This window comes from Bison bison, unplaced genomic scaffold (genome assembly GCF_000754665.1).
Source record: "Bison bison bison isolate TAMUID 2011002044 unplaced genomic scaffold, Bison_UMD1.0 scf7180017864090, whole genome shotgun sequence".
NCBI lineage: Eukaryota > Metazoa > Chordata > Mammalia > Artiodactyla > Bovidae > Bison > Bison bison.
The window spans coordinates 37,498-39,423 of record NW_011494662.1 but is presented as its reverse complement, the minus strand read 5'-3'; the positions used below and the strand labels follow the sequence as shown (position 1 = coordinate 39,423).

Here is a 1,926-nt window from a genome sequence, read left to right as displayed (position 1 = left end):
GTGCGACATCGACATCAGGAAGGACCTGTACGCCAACAACGTCATGTCTGGGGGCACCACCATGTACCCGGGCATCGCCGACCGCATGCAGAAGGAGATCACCGCCCTGGCCCCCAGCACCATGAAGATCAAGGTGGGTGGCGCCCTCCCCCAAGCCCCTTCCTGTGAGGGGCTCCCCGGCCGCGACCGCGCACCTGACAGGTCCCTACTGTCTTACAGATCATCGCCCCACCTGAGCGCAAGTATTCCGTGTGGATCGGTGGCTCCATCCTGGCTTCGCTGTCCACCTTCCAGCAGATGTGGATCACCAAGCAGGAGTACGACGAGGCCGGCCCCTCCATCGTCCACCGCAAATGCTTCTAGGCGCCTCTCCGACAGCCGCGACTTCTCCCCAGGACGACGAATCTGCTCGCGGCGCAGGCGGCTGACCTCGAGCCACCGCGCAGCAGCTGCTCTCCAACCATCAGCGTTGCCGCTGCCGCAAACTGACACACTGTTTATAATGTGTACATACATTGTTTACCTCATTTTGTTATTTTTAAAACGAAGCCCTGTGGAAGGAAATGGAAAACTTGAAGCATTAAACTCAGCCGTTCTGTTTTGCTGCGTAAAGTTGTCTGCTGTGTTTCTTTGCGGGCGCGGGGAGCTGTGGGGAGAGGGGAGTAAAAGGGACTCCGTCTTCCTCCGTCACTTTTCACAATACTCTAAATGAGTGCAGGCCTTACAAGGCCGTGAGTTAGGTCTTCCGCAGCTCACGGCCCTCGCCTCTGGCTCAGATCTATTCCTCAGACTGGCACCTGCGCCGTGGCCCGACTTGACCTCTGGCGTGTCCCCTGTGCAGGGCTATCTGCCGGAGGCGCCGGGGCGGCGCTCGGGTGGCCAGGGCGCGCCTCAGGCAGGGCGCTGACCGTGGTGCTGGCCTGGGGTCCCGAGAGCAAAGCGCGCTCCCGCTCCACCCGCGGGGGCGTGGCCTTACTGAAGCCGGGTTCCCTCCTCAATCTGAGATCTAAACTGAAAAGTGTGCGTTCTGCATTTGAGGAACCAGTTCTCCTTTGTTAAGTGAAGATAACCACTTCTCGGGAAGGCCTTTGCTTCGTCTGGGTGACGAAGCGCCCTTTCCAGAGTGGGGAGGGGAAGGAGCCGCGCCCAGAGGTGGGAGGAGGCGAGAAAGGACCAAGTGGAGGCTCCAAAAGGACAGCGCGGCCTCAGCGGGGACAGGCGCGGGGGGCGGGCCAGCGAGGAAATGCCTTCAGGGAAGGAAGCGGAGACAGTGCTGAGCAGGGGTCAGCAACGAAGAGGAAGCAACCCTACTCCACTCCTGCAAAGTCCGAAAGGCACAACACAAAGGAACAGTTTGTATTTCTGAGAGAGCAGGACATCTATACATTTTAAAGTAGTCTAATGTTTCCTGGGAGAAGGCAATGGCAACCCACTCCAGTACTCTTGCCTGGAAAATCCCATGGACGGAGGATCCTGGTAGGCTGCAGTCAAAATTCCTGGGAAAAGTGTTTCCTAAATGAAATAGATTCTGACTCAAAGAAGGTAATACACTCATTCAGAAATATGTTTATAAGAATCAACAATACAGCTATATCATATGCCACCTTGCCACATTTATTCTGTCCTGTTATGGCCCAATGAGAAGCTTCAGGAATCACTGAAGCTTCCAAGGTAGGAATACTGCCAAACCCAGATATCAAAAGAACCAGTCATTCAGTAGAACTTAGGATTTTAATAAAACAAGTATATGATACCAAATCCATTGAAAACTATCTATCTACCCGGGGTGGACAAAGGTTAAAAAAATGGTCTAAATTCTAGTCTTTCAGAGGAACCCATCTTTTACTGAAAAATATGAGAATTACATTAGTAAGCTAACTGGCAGTTTAAGTCTTTTTTTTAAAGCCAAAACCCAGGTCTCTTAAT

General features: G+C 53.4%; 1 protein-coding gene across 1 annotated transcript in view; it reads left to right on the top strand.

Annotated features, from left to right (window-relative positions):
• ACTA1 (actin, alpha 1, skeletal muscle) overlaps positions 1-612 on the top strand; it is a 2,920-nt gene extending 2,308 nt beyond the window's left edge. Inside the window, exons 7-8 of the mRNA XM_010838105.1 lie at positions 8-133; positions 220-612. Coding sequence (XP_010836407.1) covers positions 8-133; positions 220-363 — 270 coding nt within the window. The 3' untranslated portion in view covers positions 364-612. The remainder of the gene's footprint in view (positions 1-7; positions 134-219) is intronic.
• The last annotated feature ends 1,314 nt before the right edge of the window (positions 613-1,926 follow it).